At 38.9% G+C, this 14,735-nt stretch overlaps 1 protein-coding gene across 5 annotated transcripts in view; it reads left to right on the forward strand.

The window, feature by feature from the left end:
- Positions 1-14,735, forward strand: part of OTUD7A (OTU deubiquitinase 7A) — a 153,949-nt gene that overhangs the window by 74,547 nt on the left and 64,667 nt on the right. For all 5 annotated transcript variants that reach the window (XM_087744640.1, XM_087744638.1, XM_087744642.1 and 2 more), the window contains 2 exons: positions 7,612-7,768; positions 12,011-12,165. In XM_087744640.1, the coding sequence (XP_087600766.1) occupies positions 12,015-12,165 (151 nt within the window). In that variant the 5' untranslated portion in view covers positions 7,612-7,768; positions 12,011-12,014. The remainder of the gene's footprint in view (positions 1-7,611; positions 7,769-12,010; positions 12,166-14,735) is intronic.

Below are 14,735 nucleotides of genomic sequence, written 5' to 3' on the forward strand. Positions count from 1 at the left end.
TTTCTGGTGGACTGGAGTGTCCTGCTGGTAGGCAGCATCAGTGCCATGCAAGTTAGGGCAATACTAGAGAGATTTTGTAGAAGTTGAAGGCCTGGAATCTCTGGGAACAGTGAAATCGCTGCAGAGGGAGCTAGGATGTCCTGATGAACAAAAGATATGGAATATTTCTTTGTAACCATTTTTGTTGTTTGTCACTCAGTCACCTGAGAGCTGCTTTTATAGGAAACAGAGCGAGCTTCTATTTGAATGTGTTTATTGAGCCACTATGCATCTTTCCAACTAAAGTCATTGTGTCTAGGAAAAAAGCTGTCTTGAGAACTTAAGAATTCTCTGGAAAACCTTGATGTCAGAATTTCTGTCCAATTGTTTGCATTTATTTATGGTCTTCTGCAGTCTTGACAAATCAAGATCGATGTTTAAATAAATAAATCCCCAAGTCCTGGATCTTTCAATATTTCAGGTGTGATTCGGGTACCTAAATATGCACCTGCTAAGTATTACAGGTAGAAATAGGTGATTCAGGTACCTTACACATAGACATGTATTGCCATTTTGAAAGCTCTGTATTATCTGGGATAGCCACATGAGACTGGCAAATATGATGCAGACCCATACACTTCTGGCGCAGCGGATGAAACCCAGAAGATACTATGTGATATCTAGAGTATCACTAGCTGCATACTTTTATGTGCCTGAATTGATTTCTGTGTGGTTTATGAGACTGTGTGGTCACGTTTTACCTCTGCTTTCTCCTCTTTGACATAACTTTTCTCTGAACCCCATATATTTGATTCCCTCCTTTCAATTACTGGATCATGGTAAATAAATAAATAAAATGAAATTACAAATCTATACACCTTTCTTCATATAGCTAAAGATGCTGTTGAGTAATTTGCCAGATAATTTCTCCTTTTAAATTTTGAGAGTTGCACAATGTCATACACAGCTGTCATCAGTCAGACGGGAATTTTAAAAGACTTCACATTATGTAGCTTCTGCTTTGGAATTTCTCTGAAATTGAGTTCTTCCTCCTGGTTATTTTTTAGTTGATTTAAAAAAAAAATACAATCATGCTTCCAGGATGAAGTACTATAGTCATACTAATACTTGTTAAAAACGAACCAACCAACAAACAAAAAAACAGAAGAAAATTGTATGCAAAAATATACACCTTTCAAGAAAAATCTCCCCACCCCACCCCCGGAAACGTAGTTATTGCTGAAATATTCCCTTTCAGAATTCAAAGTTAGCGTGTTTCAGTTTTGACTTAACGTAATCACTGTGGTAGATTTGTCCAAGGATATATTTTATAGAAGTAATACATCAGTAAGCATTATTGATTTAGTGTAGTCACTCTAGTAGTGCATTGGTTGGGTAGTATACTCATCTGCAAATGACACATGGCTTGTGGCAGTCTAAATACTGGATTCTTCTTGACACACAAAACTCCCTTTGAATAACAGCAAATCTCTATTAAATGTAGTTGTCAAATTGCTAGACCATTTAAATTGAAAGGACCAAGAAAAATAAGAAAATAAGCTATTCTTTCTGCAATCAGTAAAATTAATTTAATTACAAGTATACAAATGTATCAAGAAGATAAGAACTAAGCAACGTGAATTTATGAAGGGACATAGAGGTATTCATCCGTTGCTGTTTAAATAAATATAGATGTTAAACTGCCAAAGTTTAAACCTTCAGGATTACAGAAAAAAGCAAAGAACAATGAAACAATTGTCAAATGTGAGACTAATTCAAAATAATTAGCATTTTCAGAAACATTTGGAGATTTTCAAATAAATTAGAGTGTTTAATTAAAGAGATTATTCATGTAGCTTCTGTTTAACTCATAACAGTGTCCTGAATAGAATTATTTCCTTTTCATTTGCTGAAAATTTGAAGTACACTTTTATAATTATTCTTAACGATCCATTAGTAGTTGTTTGCATAAATATGCAAACTTTGGGCAAGGAGTTGCCTGTAACTTTTGGAGGGAAAGTTTATAGATTCAAAACAAAGAGGACAAGAATATACTTCATAACTGCATCTGCATTGTTCAAATGCAGGCAGATTGCCTGCTTTGTAATCTGTAATGCCTTTTAGTTCTGTAAACCAACAAACTGTATTAAGAAGCAATATCTTAGTCCATTTATGACTTAAACTTACTATCTGTATCATTTTCACACACCCACACCCACCCCCCAAACCCAAACCAAACAAAAAAAAAGCCCCAACCTAAAAACGCGTTGACTTCTGTTACGAGCAGGGGTTCACTCTGAGATGCCCACAACTAAAGAAACATTCAGAGATAGCTACTGGCGTTAGCAGACAGGTAGGTATGTAAAGCCAAACCTGTACTGTCAGTGATAGAAGACGATCTTGATGATGTAGTGGGAGAATAGTCAGTCTTGCTGAAACATGCTAGATTAAAAAGTTTAAAGATATCTGCAGCAGACAACTTCAAAGTGTTAGGACAGTGTTGTCTTCCGCACTTCCGCATCTCTTTCACCAGTGCATGATCGCAAGCGGCATTTTCAGGCTGATTGGTATCAGAAGTTACAAGTGAAACATGGAAGGCCAGGATTTGTTTGTGTACATCATTTTGCAAGTTTCTCAAGCCTAAATGCGTTCTAATGCTTCAAAAGAAGATAAGGTGACAGAACAGCTCTGGTAATCCATACCAAAAAATTCAACTATGCTGGATGGTACCAGAAAGATTTCATCCTAGTGCAAAATAAAGATAAATAACAAGCCAGATAGTAGTGTGTTAGAAGATGCCTGTGCAGTTTACTGAGGTGCTAATTTAAGACTGCGGACTGGTTTTGGTTTTGTTTTTTTTTTTTTTTGTTTGGTTGGTTTTTTTATATTTGCATTTATATACAGGGCATTGATATTACTTATAGACTTGCCTTCCACCACCTTACTAATCCAAATAAAATACCCTTCTTACATTCAACTGTCATTCTCTGAGCATAGTCAAAGAGAAAAAAGAATTGATTTAGGCTATTCCTTGTGAATCTGAGAGAAAAAGTGCATTTCAGACCAGTGAGCAAATTTTACAGTTAGCGAAAAATATGCGGTCTCCACTTTCTGAAATGACCATGCTGTAGTCTGTCAGCAGAACACTTCTACCCCCAGCTGTCCCCTGTCATGTAAGAGAGCTTTAGTTTTTAGTTTTTTTGTGAATCAAAATTGTGGAAAAGGATCTAAAAACCAAGGAGAGTGCTAAGTCCTAAAGGAAACAAAGGAAGAATGATCAGGTCAAAAGCTGTATTGGTCTTACAGGTAAAAGGCTGCAACTGTCTTTGAATAATTGGTGTTACAGCCCGAGTTGCAAACAGCAGTTTAGCTGTGGATTCCAGGTGGAAATTTGGACTGAATGGCAGTGATGCAGGCTGTGGCAGAACGGGTCTGATTTCGTTACTAGAGGGAAATAAAAACAAAATAAAAAATCTCTTCGGTCCTCTGACAAGATACTTGGGACTTGTAAAATTTATAGAGAAATGCTAAGACAGGTGATTCAAATCAGTAGCAATTGGTCCATCACACTTCCTGGGGTATGAAAGCAGCACAGCCTTTTTATCTCTGATTTGGGTAGGATTTTGGTATGTGCTTAAAACTAAGCACATGGTTTTTGAACTGCTACTACAGTGATCTGTATAGAAGCGCTTTAGATTAATGTGACTCAATATACAATTACAGTTTAGACCATACTGGTACAATTCTATAAAACATCAATGAAATTTTCTCATTGCCCATACTTTGCTTAGCTCTTCAGGAATTCTTCCTTTTTGTTTCAGTGTTTGGTATCTCAAACCAGTCTTTCTGTTAGAATTTGGAGTCTAATATTTCAACGGTTATTCTTATCCCTATAAAAAGTATTAATTTTTCCTTTCCTGCCGAAAATTAATAGTAGTCTAGTTGACAGGGAACAAAACAAGACGTATGTTCTGGAAAATTACATTGACTTGCCATTAAGTTCCTTTGAAAGGTAGAGAATTGTAGATGTAGAGAATAACATTACTTTTATGTGAGCTGTTGACACTTTAACATGTATGCGTTTGCCATGCTTGCTCCACACCAAAAAACCTAGATGTGGTTACATTTTTAGTGACGCGGTCATATACTAGTGGTTGTTTTTTTTGTTTCGTTGTTTGGGTTTTTTTAATAAAACCATTTATCTGATGTATAATTATCATCAACTTAGTAAAGATGTGTGAATTCCTGTAACTAGTGCTTACATGTTCTACCAATGGAGTGTAAGTTTTAAAAAAATGGGTCAAATTGTACAGAGGAAAAAATCCTGTCAACTAAGCTTGGTATGTTGTTTAGGCAATCATGTTTCTTTTTCATTGATACACTATATTATATTATATACACAATATTCACATAGGAAAATAACCATTTACAATATAGTCTACATTTTAATATATGCTACACATTTGTGTATTAGAAAACCAGAAACTAGGGAGAAGACTTTCTTCCAAAGAGACAATTTGTTCTTATGCCTATTTTTCATATATAATCACTATGACCTTTGAAAAGGGGATATAAAATACTGCTGTGAATTTAAGGTGTTGTTTTTCACGAATGTAAGTTACTGTATAAACTAATTTTTGGGAAGAATCTCACTTGTAAACTTCTGATATTTTCTTTGCATCTGTATCTTAACCCCATCCATATATATATGTTCTATTGCAGAAGTAAGCAAATTCCTACATGTGTAAATTGCTTATATAATTTTCCGAGTAGAAATTAGAGAGAGAAAAGGAAAAGATTCAATACAGATTTTTGTCATATAGAAATTGTTTTAGTGTTTCAGTAAGGCCCATCTTATTCCATTTCCCAGTGAGAACAACCCCTGAAAGGGTTTCCTAGAAACTCAGCTTATTCAGTAGTGTTAAAAAACAGGCCACAGGATTGCAAGAAAACTGTCCATTTTTTTAAGTCTGGTTTCCTATCACTGCAGGATGTTATATTGTACTTTACATGTACTTAGGTAGCTCTGTTTTTTAAAATAATTCAGTATTTTCTCCCCAGCTTCTAATGAAAGATTGTTCCCAGTACTGCCATCACTGGGAGCCCTGTCTTTATTTCCAGCCTATATTTACTTGTGATTTTTCTTCAGGGTGAGGAAGTACAAGTAAGAGCCAGACCACCCGCCGCCTGTGATAATTATGACTAGAAAATGGGCTAGAGGGGTGATGTTTGCTGCATGAAAAAAAGAAAAATATTTAGTACATGGTTAGTAGTTAGTACCAACAGTTAGTAAAATACTGCCATAGTAGTAAACCTAGTATTTGAGTTTTGGAGAGGGTTTTTGGCAAGGGGGTATCTTGGGGGTTTTGGTGGGGTTTTTTTGTTTGTTTGATTGTTTTTTTTACTAGTGCTTGTTAATATTTGTGGGTTTGGTAGCACCGCATTCAGTTTATGTTTCAGGGACTTTGTGAGGCCTTACCAGTGTATGAGGAATGAGTTTTCACAGCAGGTCGCTCCTCAGTTGCATGTGTAGCAGAGATTTTAGTTGTCACTTATGGGATTGGATGTGCTTAATTCAGCACTGTTGAAATTTGAAGTTTGCATGGAAACCATGCAGGAGTCCAGCTCCAGTCAGCACAGCCCTGTAGGTCTTATTTCATTTTTAAGTAATCCAACACAGTGAACCAGTGTTAGTTCAGGTAATCAGTGGTGGGTTCGTTCTGTTTTCTTTCATATTTAACATTCATTAGCATGTTTCATCATTGATTCTTCCATCTTTTTGGACACATCTATCTGAATAAACACTATTAATCTATGTTGTGCTGTTAATTTAGGTCTGATGAGTAACAGGAAGAATTAAATAGCATGGATATTTTTGTGCAGGTGTTCTAAGCACGGTTGCAGGGCTCAGAGCCTAGAGAATTATATAGCATAGTGCATAGGTATAGAGGGAGCATTTGACTAGAAAACGTTTATCCTCACACTGTCATGGATTTGGAAGGTCTGGATTGAGTGTGCTTCCTCAACACCCAACACAAGGCAGGTGTTTTCTACTTGTACAGCTGTTTATCATTATATAATGGAACCTGGATAGTATTTAATTTTAAATTATTGTTTTGCTGTAAAACAACAGCTAGCCTTATCTCTGGCTGTCAATGCACAGATATTACCAGTTTTATATATATATAGACAGAGAACTTTCTGCATTACCAGAAAGAACCTCTTTTGTAGAAAAGATCTTCATAGGCAGCTTACATAACCTTTGCTGGGATGAGTTAAGAATGAAATGCATCTGTTGACACAGTTTCTGTATGAATTGCGATGGTCATGTAATCAAGAGGCAATTCTGAGGTGACGGGTGATGTCATAGATGCAGAAAGAGATTGGTCTTGTCTTCTGCTGTTAAAACGATATCTTTTCAGTACTACTGTTGAAAATACTGAAATAATGCTGAGACTGAGAGAACTCATGAGTTGACTTCTTCAGACTGATATACGCTTCAGTTTTCCAAATTTATGAGCAGTCTAGCCCCCACACATAGTGACTGTACTTGAGTGCCCAGCTGGTGCATTTTAAATTAGCAGTCATTATGCTACTGAGTCACTTTTGATTGTTATCTGAAATTCACTAATGCTTTGTATGATTCACCTGTGGCGGGTTCTTTTAGCTTGATCCATATGTTTCCATCCTGCTGGTTCAGATTTATTTCATTCTTTCTCCTAGGCACTAGAGAAATTAACTGTATTCAGTTTCTTGTGATCTTTTTGTGTGGATGTTAGTGCTGTTTAGTACAGTGGATCTATGTATGAGTATTTTTTTTTAAATAAAAGTAGCATTTTTGTCCTGCGTTTGCATTGAAACAGATTGAGTTGCTACAAAGCTTAGATGCCAAATTTGGCCATAATCCACTAAGGCAGATCTCTTCATGAAGCGTCTGCATTCCTTTTTAACTAGCCTCCTCAATATTTCCAGCTTTCCTTCTCTTGCTACATCTTCATTATGTTACATTTTAGAAGTGCTTCGCTTGTCCAGTGGTGATCCAGATGTGCAGTTTTGGTCCTTCACTGGACTTGCTCCAGTATGTCTATGTCTGTCTTGTGTTGGGGAGCCAGAAATGGACATAATGCTCCAGATGAGTCTCACCAGGGCTGAACAGAGAGGAAAGGATCACCTCCCCTGCTATCCTAATGCAGCCCCAACATAATGATACGGTTGTATAAATAGTATAAAAGCATAAATGTAGAAGTGGTATAAAACATACAATGGTATAGAGTAGGTGCCAGAAGACTGTGAAGTGGGTAGGATTAGCAACAGCGTAATCTGCTTTGTTACTGAAAAACATGTAATTGTGTAACCATATCCCACACACTTTCAATTTGTTGGACTAAGTTGGGTTTTGCAGGCAGTCCTCATGGTTGAGGCTGAGAAGGACCCCACCCTCCTGGGGCAGAAGGTAAATGATGTTTGTATTCTACCTGGGGTACGTGCTTGCAGAAAGAGGCAATTTCTAAGAAAGCAAAGGCATTCCGTTTTTAAAGTTAAATATAATGAGGTAATTGCACATGGAGTATAAAAGGACTGTGTTTCATTTGGGGAACAGTGAAATGAACTGGTTTCCAATTTCTTTCACAGTTTATTTCTCTGTAGCTGTGGTACAAGCAAGAGCCAACCAGTATCATCTGCTATCAGTAGGAAATCTCCATGCTAGTCCTTACCCTTGGCATGTGGTAAAGTTGCAACTGAGCCACCAAAGAGGAATTGACAAGAAAAATCTAATTCACGTTCAAAGGTAAATTTTGACCAATGATGAATAACAAGCATGAAAGTAAAACATACGCTTTTGCTTATGTTGTGTATCATTTAATTTCATCCTGATTTCTTTGCTTGCACTATTTCTGGCAGCGGTGCAGGCAGGGTAGAAGTACGGAGATACCTTTAGCATAACTGTGTTTTGAATGCCAGCTATCTTAATAGCTTGTCTGGCACCAACTACTCTGCAGTGCCTGCTTTAATTTTTATTTCATATTTGTAGAGAACGTTGCCTAGAAGGATTGGTTTAACTTTTTCAGGAACAAAAGGTAGGTACAAAATGCAGTAGGGCGGATGTATTTTTGTTAGCCATGGATTTGGCAAGAAAAACTCCCATGCTGGACATTGTGTTAAATGTCACTTGAGGCAAAACACAATCTGCTTCCTAACAGGTCGCTAGGTGATTGTGCCACCAAGAGAGTACACTGGTAAGATTGCCCCCCACAGACTGTTTAAAAACACAGTAAAAGCTGTATAGTAGCTACGGTCATCAATAAATGACCATAAACAAAATAATAAAACAATAAATTACTGTAATATCAGCTTCTTTTTTTTCTCCTCTTCCTTTTAAAATCAACCTTCTAATTTCCTGTGAAGCAGGAGTGTTTTTAGAGAGGTGCCACCAGCTAGGCTGCTGGGCTCAGCCGTGCCCTGCCATGGGTTGTTGCAGAGCTGGCTGGAGCCAGCTGAGTCTGTCATGGAGCAGCCCCAGCCTCTCCTCACAGAGGCCACCCCTGCAGCCCCTGTTACCAGAACCTGGCCACCAACACCCAGTGCAGTGACATATTGGTGTGATGCTGGTTTTCTCACAGTAAGCTGCTGTCACTTTGCCTCAGGACAGGCAAATCCTTCCAGGAAGGAAACCTGACATCCTCCACTTGTGTGAAAAAATGTTGGTGCTTTTCTCTTATGGTTAAGCTGGTATTACATAATAACTACTTCAGAAAGCCCTGGATAGACGGCTGGGTTGGGTGGGCATTTTTGGGGGGCATGAGGAATTAGATATAAAACAGTAAAGACCTCTGTGTACCCTGATTGTATTAATTAGTACTCTAATTGCATCTCTCAGAACAACAACAGGGATGAAATCCTGCCAGACCCTTCCTTTCTGCCTCTCCCAGCTGGGCCTCAGTCAGTCCAAGTGTTTATACTGTATATTTGTTGCAAGTGTTTCTGATGTGGTTTGTGGAGGTGGCTTCTGCACTGCAAATTCAACTATAGAAATACTACAATAGAGGAAAGTAGAAATATACCTAATACCCTGGATCCACTGTGCCGTTGGCTCCAAAACCCTAGAGATTGACCTTGAGTCTCCCTGAGTGCTTTCTGCCACAGGCTCCAGTTGAGGCCAAGGGCTCAACTGTCCCAAGGGCTACCACACATACTGTCTCCTGTTTGATCTGGTCAAAAGCTTGTCAGTGCTCAGGACCCCAGTTGAAATAGTTCTTTCATGTCACTTGATACAAAGGACTCACAATCTGACTGTACCTCAGAATATGCATTCTGCAGAAAACCATGATGCCTGGGAAAGCTTGTGTTTGCTGTTTGTTAGCTAGTGGGAATATGGCTGTTATTGTATTGAACACATCCATTGGGATATGATGTCCATCTTGCCATTTTATTCCCCAAAACTGGATCTCTTGTGCAGGTCCTTTGATCTTGCTTTGTTTTATGGCAAAACCAGCTTTCAGAAGGATTTGGATTATTCTTTTCCCTTTCTCAAACACTTCTTTCACTGTGTTGCCCCATGCGATGTTGGTGTCAATGTACTGTGGGTTTTCGGGGGCTTTACCCTTTTCCTATGCGATCTGTATCTATCCATGGAAATGTCTATCCCTTAGTGTTGTGCTTCCATCCCTGGGAGAGTCAATGCCAGGTGTGTTGGACACCCCTCGATGTGAAAGGAAACTGTCCTGCAGTCTGCTGCCAAAGGAATCAAGAAAAACACATAGATAGTGTCAGTTGTAGCATACCACTTGATGACTACCTTTGACTCCAGTCCATATTGGAGTTCTAGCATGGCTGGTACAGGAGCACACCATGGTGGCATGACTGGTCAGGCTGCAGTAGTCCACTGTTAGCCTCTACCCACCATCAGACTTTCGTGCTGGCCATATGGGACTATTATAGGGTGAGTGAATCTTGCTGATCACTCCATGTCTTTCTTGTCAATTAATCAGCTCAGGTGTGGGAACCAGGAATTCTCAGTTGGTGCAATACTGTCAGCCATGCACCTTCATGGTAGCAATCGACACCTGCTGTTCTTCAGCACCCGCCCCACAACAGAAGGATCCTCTGGGAGGCTGGACAAGATAGGCAGCACAAGATAGATACAGTCCCACAGCTTTGGGGAGGAAGATAAATTCTCTTTGAACAGCGGGAGCTGGCAGGCCACTCTATCCACGGTTGGTACCTTGATGTCTGTCCGGTCCATTATTGCCAGGGTGCTAGCATGTGGTGTCGGTGTGTTCCATACAAAGTTCTGCCACATGGACTACATGCACTGGATGTTGTCCAGATCTTTGGAGGACTGGTTGTTGTCCAGGTTGCTGTAAATCACCTCCACCACCACTAAGTCCCTCAGATACTGGATACCTTCCTCAATGGTGGTCCGCTTGCCTTAGTAGCTTGCACATCTTCCTTGAGGGGATACCTTGCCTTCACACTCAACAGGAACTGCCTCCAGAGACTGAGAGTTGTTGCTCCTTTTCCAGTCCCTCTGTCAATTCCCCTGTCCTTAGCTAGAGATCCCAGCTGCTGGGCTTCCTTACTCTCTAATTTCTGACTATGGACCTCAGTATCCCAGTGGCAGAGCAACCAGGTGATAATTTGCTCACCTGGCTGACAGCTGTAACCTTCCTGCGTAATGCGAGCATTCTGGTTATGCAGGGATGTTTGAGAAACTGAATGGCCATTGCAACGAGGCAGGAAACATCTGCCCCGGAGGAGAAGGAGGGGGTGCCATTCTCAATACAGAGTTGCTCCTGGAGGAGAAGAGGAGAACGGTGTAATTGTTAATTGACTCCATGAGATGATTCCCAGAGTATTGGGATGGCAGCAATACATGGGCCAAACATCAGATTAGACTCAAGGCTAGTGCTTTTATCATAGTTCGCACAGGCAAAGAAAAACAAAGTGATAAACAACACAGGAAACAGCAGAAGCTGAAAGTGGCCGTTAACAAATCCTGGAGTTTGATGTGCAAAGCCCTCGCGTTTGCTGACCCCAGCCAGCAACTAAGCACTTACCAGCTGCTCACTCACTCTCCTCACTCCCCCAGTGGGATGGAAGAGAGAAACAGAACAGCAAAACCAAGAAAAAAAATCTTGTGGAGCAAGATAAAGACAGTTTCATTAAAGTGAAGGAAAGAGGGGAAAAAAAGCAAGTGACGCAAAGACAATCACTCACCACCTCTCACAAGCAGACCGATACCCAGCCAGTCTCTGAGCAATGCCTACTTTGGAAAGACTCTACTCCAGTTTTACTGCTGGGCATGATGTTATATGGTCTGGAATATCGCTTTGGTCAGCTGGCGTGAGCTGTCCTGGCTGTCCCCCCTCCCAGCCTCTTGTCCACCCCCAGCCTACTCACTGCGGGGGCAGAGTAGGACCAGAGAAGGCCTTGAGGCTGTGTAAGCACTGCTTACCAATGACCAAAATATTGATGTGTTATTAACGGTGGTTTAGCCACAATTCTAGAAAATTAATGAAGAAAATTAACTCCATCCCAGCCAGACCCAGTATAGTGGAGAAACTATAAATTACAGAAGTGATATTGACAAGGCAAATAAAAGAACAAATACTAAGCTCTGGTGTGCATATGTTAGTATTAGTAAGTAAGGCAAAAGAGCTGTAGGGTAGCCAAACATTTAAATACTTGCTAAACTTCAGTGTATGATCAGTGACAAGGATTTGATGATTGTGCTTTGAATGAACAGTGCCTGTGTTTAGCTGGATTGGAGTCATCAAGTTGCAGAATTATTTACAAGCTGCACATAAGAAAAATCAATAAAAATATGAAATGTTAAGAAAGAGAAAACCTTCAGTGTGAGTGATCAACAGCTTCTAGGCTAAGGCAGAGATGTATGACAAATGCTGTTTATTTTAATATGCTGTAACTTGAATGTTTTAGCATTTTTAATAGTCTTCTTTGGGGAAGAGAGGAAGAATGTGGTTTACATCACTTTGGATTCTAAAATCCTCTTTCTTTTTCTCCTTGGCAGATGGATGCCTTCTAGCCAGTCAGTGAGTCCTACTGCTGCTGCATGTCTGGCAGCATCTCTGAATGATCACATGACTCTTGATATGGATGCAGTCCTGTCAGACTTTGTTCGGTCCACAGGGGCAGAACCAGGTCTGGCAAGAGACTTACTGGAAGGTAAGCTTTCAGGACACAAGTATTTCCTATGGTCACTGCTTGCTTAAAGCAAGAACCAGTCATAAAAAGAGAACTCTGGTCTACGGAAACAGATATTTCTTAGTATTTTCACTAGTAAGTCAACTCTTGCAATAAGCTGACCATAGATTATACTAAGATAAGTGTTTTCAGCAAAAGCCTTGAAAAGTTCTTAGTGTTAGATTGCTGGTTTTTAGGTTATTAACTGCTGTTTTTTAGATTATTAACAGTCATGCTAGAAAAATAACTGGGTCTTTTTTTTTTAATTTTATTGTAGTTGTTTTAAGTTTATAAGCTTAAGAGTGGGAAGATACCTTTGATATTTGAAGGCATTTTGTAATAGTTGTTTTTGCTCATTTCTTCTGATGTGGACTAACAACAGTTGTGAAGATGGGAAGTTAGAAATGAGTAGGTGATATCTGTGCAAATTACAAGGCTCTGTGGGTTTCATACATGCACACTGGACTTGTTCCCTGAAAGTTTTGTTTGTTTGTTTGTTTTTTAATCTTAATATGCTTTAAGAAATTGTGTGTTAAATCAAAGTAACTACTGAACAGCCACAGCAGACTTAAAAGTGTACATCGGGGTATATATCTCCTTTGTGCAAGAGCAATTTCACTTTATCATGTGTGCGCTGAAAGTTTTAAATTTTGCTATAAGTTCTTTTTTTACTCTGGGTTTTTCAGTAATAAGAAATGATATATTATTAACACAGAGGTGCACACAATTTTGCAGCATTTCCCAAGTCATTTGTGTTACATGTAGTAAAACCTTAGAATACCTAGCTATGAATATCATCGTTGGCTCGCTGTATTTAAGAGTCTGACTGATTTGATGAATCTGTCGTTCTAGCCTAGAGTCTGTCTTGGTCTGTTGGTCTTTTTGAAAAAGAATATCAGAAGGCTTTTCTCAGCAATATCAGGACAGATTTTCAGTTATTGTGCTGATACAGCATTGCCAAAATTTGAAAAAGTGTTCACGCATACCAGAGGCAGTTTTCCTTGCTATACTTTTTACTTGCTATAAAGGATAATGCTTCCAAATAAATACAGAATACTATTTTTCTGTGTTGTACTTCTCATTTCTGTAGGTGAGTAAATTCATACCATACATATTAACAAAGAAATAAGCAACAAGCAACTTAATTATTCTGAACAGGCTAATAGACATATGCACCTAGTCCTAATTATTTCCTCCTACACAGGAATTTATCAAAGTAAAAGGGATTGTTGCTAGTTCTGGACAAGATGTGCTCACAGGAACATTGCAGCACATGTAGTTGGGGCTGCAGTTGGTCTAATGGCTTCTAAACACTGGCCGTATCTTGTGCTGGGGGACAGCAATTGATCCAGTGCTTTCTCATTTGTTTAAAAAAGACACAGAAGGCCCTTACTCCATTATGACTGTCTTTCATAGTTGTCACAGTGTGTAGATGCTCTGGGCTCTGTGAGCAGCACTGAAACCCATGAAGTAACTTCTTAAAGATAAACAATATTCAGAAGAGCAACCTCCCACACCATGGTGCGCAAGGCTATAGCGAGTGTATTGCACTTGGTCTTGGAATGATGATGTCTGTATAATATTTTCAATTGAAAATTTGAAAACAGGTGTGCACACATATTTTTGAGAAGTTTGGTTGTAGTTTGTACCCCAAAATGACTGTCATAGAGAACTTTGAGCCAAAAAAGCTTGCTTGTATTAGACCCTCATTTCCATGTAATCACAAGTTTTGGTCAGTTCTTCTAGGGTCCCATAGCCCTTCTCTCTTTCTGATCTGCTCACAGATTCTATTTTTATAACTTGCTCAGGCTGAATGTTTATGTTGTGCTTCTATGGAGTGTACTCATCTTTTTCAGAGCCGTTTCTAGTACTGTTTTCCTTTGTTCATCTTTCGGGGGAAATTTCTTGAATTTCACTATCCGGTAGACAATCGAGGATACCAGTTTCTGCTTCCTTATCCAGTTATTTTAATATGTTAATTGTTTTGCTTTGACTGTCCTGTGGATGCATCAGGACAGTATTGTGCACAATATGTGGTGTTCTCCCCTGCAACAAATAGGCAACACAAAACAAATGTTGTACAAATAGCTAAAAAAAACCCATATACATTGCATATAGATTTTCTAAATTGCCAGAAGCTGTCCTAAATATTGGCTCTGTTGATGTTTCTATACTCTGCCTGTCCTGCTGGTAAAATCCCTGCAGTTTTTTTCTTTTGAACTTTGTATTGAGCACAGCCACTTGTCTCACTAAAACATTCCACTTATGCTTGACACATATCTTCCAGAAAGTGTCCGTTCTTGATCTGAAATTAAGATATAAAGAGATTTAAAATATATATATACACACACATATATCAGTTCTAATTTATTTGTATCTCATTCTTTTTGTCAGCTTTTAGTATCCTAAAATAAATAATACTGTAAACCAATTGCTTTTCTGTCTAATTTTGATAAGCTAAACATGTTGAGCTCCAAGTCTCACTTTCTGTCTCTATATTTTCTATATCGTTCAAAAGAATGTATAGAGAAATGTTTTGGCTATTTTGGGAT

The sequence above is a fragment of the Nipponia nippon genome, unplaced genomic scaffold (genome assembly GCF_047370975.1).
Source record: "Nipponia nippon isolate SJK-2023a ecotype South Korea unplaced genomic scaffold, ASM4737097v1 scaffold_9, whole genome shotgun sequence".
In the NCBI taxonomy this organism is placed as follows: domain Eukaryota; kingdom Metazoa; phylum Chordata; class Aves; order Pelecaniformes; family Threskiornithidae; genus Nipponia; species Nipponia nippon.